Raw genomic sequence first — 2,500 nt, forward strand, 5'->3', positions numbered from 1 at the left:
TTTACAAATTGTATTATCTCATGCAATTTTACTAATCTAGTTCATTTAAATTTAAACTGATAAAAATATATATTTCTTTCAGTAAAATACATATTTAAACTTTGAATGTAATGACCATTTTACATTGCAATACTTTGCTTCATCAAATTACTACTCTCATCACAGTGTTTTTGTGCTTTATTATTTACTTTTCCAGTCTTAAGGATGAACCAATCTTCTGGTTTTGACGTGGTGTTTTCATCATATGAGACTCTGGGCCCACGGAAACATGTTTTGACCACTTTTATTTTCTTATTTTACTCTGCTGCAACTTCAGCAAACATATTTATAATGTTTGTTATCTATATAGAATCAAGTCTCCATAAACCAATGTATATATTTTTGTTTAACTTGATCTGCAGTGGACTGGTCGGAAGCAGTGCAGTTTGGCCAAAAGTTCTTTCAAATCTTCTCACTGATGGGTACACTAGTTCATACGAAGGTTGTCTTCTCCAGGTCTATTTGCTTAGTATTTATGCTGCTTGCACTTACTCTACTTTAACTGTCATGGCCTATGATAGGTATGTATCCATTTGTAAGCCATTACAGTACCATATTATCATGAATCCAAGTAAAATTAAGATGTGGTTGATATTAAGCAACTTAGTCCCTGTTTTCACAATAGCCGGTCAAATATATTTGACATCAAGAATACCCTTATGCAGTCATACTCTTAATAAGCTATTTTGTGATAACCTTTCAATCATTAACATATCATGTGGTGCAAGTAGTCTCAGCCTCCTAAGCAATGTGTATGGTTTACTTATAATTGTGTGTTTATCACTGCTGCCTACATGTCTGATATTACTGTCTTATGTTAAAATACTTTCTGTTAGTTTGAAAGTGTCAAAGGATGGTCAAAGCAAGGCACTTGGAACGTGCATTCCCCATTTGATCATCTTCATAAACTATTCTATTGCAACTGTGTTCTCTGTTATATATAACAGATTTAATGTGCTAAGGCCTAGTGAAATGAATGTATTTATATCAGTCCAAGTAACACTGTTGCCACCACTTTTGCATCCAGTAATATATGGTGTTAGAACTAAAGAGATAAGAAAATGCACAGATAAAATCACCAGAAGACTGTGTGCTTCCGCAAACTGTTATTATACTTCAAAATTAAAAGTACCAAAAATATTTGCCATTTCTTGATTTTCGTAAATTATATACGTATATATATATATATATATATATATATATATATATATATATATATATATATATATATATAATTTATGTATTTATTGCAAGGAAAGCAATGAAATCTGACTTTTGGTACAAAGGAGTAAGATGGCCCATTTCATACCTTTGCTTACGATTGTTTTGATTTGTGACCTAGAAATGGTGCAAAATATTAAATATATCTTCTTCAGTTTGCTATAGGTTCTTGCTTAGTCTTTTTTGGTATGCAAATTATCGTTATATTTCTACTTTACACATGCAAACAACAGTTTCACAGACTGATTAATGGTATAGCCTATCCTTTGTGGAAAACAATTGCAAGAAATGACTAGCCTTCAACATGATGTAGCCTATATTTTAACCTGATCTCATTAAATGTCCACTGCAGTTATATTTATAACATTCATTTTTACTTCTGTTACTTACTTTTTATTAATAGGCCTGTGTTTAAATGTATAATAATTATTAGAGCACTGTACTCTACACATTATAGCTCTCAACAAATAACACAACCAGCAAAAAAGGCTCCATTATTTTCCATTTTAAAGTTTATTTACATGCTTAAATATTTCAGAACATAAAATAAATATTTTACTGTCAAAATGTTTTTACTGTCAATACATAAAAATACATTCAATAAAAGCTCAAACAGTAATAAACCATACAAACATTACATTGTCATTTACACAAAATAGCGTAATTATAGAGTAATGAAAAGATGCAGATTTTTTTTTTTTCATTTGTTGAGGTTTAACGTTGTAAAATCCTCACACTTCAAAGAGCCTGCCAATAAAAATGGACCAATTAGTGTTGATTCGTCGCCATCTTGTGTTAGCTTTGTTTATGTGCATTTTGCAGATTTCTGAAGTTCCTTCTGCTCTTCAATCATGTGCAACAGAGACCCTTAAAAGATACAAAATTGTCCTTACATTAGGCATTAAAATTTCTTACATTAAGGTTTGAAGTTTACTGCCTCAGATTTTACCTCTTGTTGACAGAAACACAAGTAACAAGTAAATCTGACATTGTAATGTTTCTTGTTTAAAGCTTAATCAGAGTTAATGTTTTATTTGATACCCACTAATTTGTGTTGTAAAGACACATTGTGCTCTGAAATAAGGTCAGACAGAGAATTTTATACAGGTAAAAAATAAATAAATAAATAAATAAAAATAAAATAAAAACATGTAGAAATGAACTTGGTGAATAAGCATGGCTGTTAAATGCAATTGAATTAACTTGTCCTCAAGGTGGCAGACATGTAAAATAAAGCAAT

At 30.4% G+C, this 2,500-nt stretch overlaps 1 protein-coding gene across 1 annotated transcript; it reads left to right on the forward strand.

The window, feature by feature from the left end:
- Positions 1 to 204: 204 nt before the first annotated feature.
- LOC127422104 (olfactory receptor 56A5-like) lies at positions 205 to 1,194 on the forward strand. The gene has a single exon (XM_051665467.1). It carries the CDS (start codon positions 205 to 207, stop codon positions 1,192 to 1,194), a length of 990 nt encoding a protein of 329 aa, XP_051521427.1.
- The last annotated feature ends 1,306 nt before the right edge of the window (positions 1,195 to 2,500 follow it).

Source organism: Myxocyprinus asiaticus, chromosome 31, assembly GCF_019703515.2.
Source record: "Myxocyprinus asiaticus isolate MX2 ecotype Aquarium Trade chromosome 31, UBuf_Myxa_2, whole genome shotgun sequence".
NCBI classification, from domain to species: Eukaryota; Metazoa; Chordata; class Actinopteri; order Cypriniformes; family Catostomidae; genus Myxocyprinus; species Myxocyprinus asiaticus.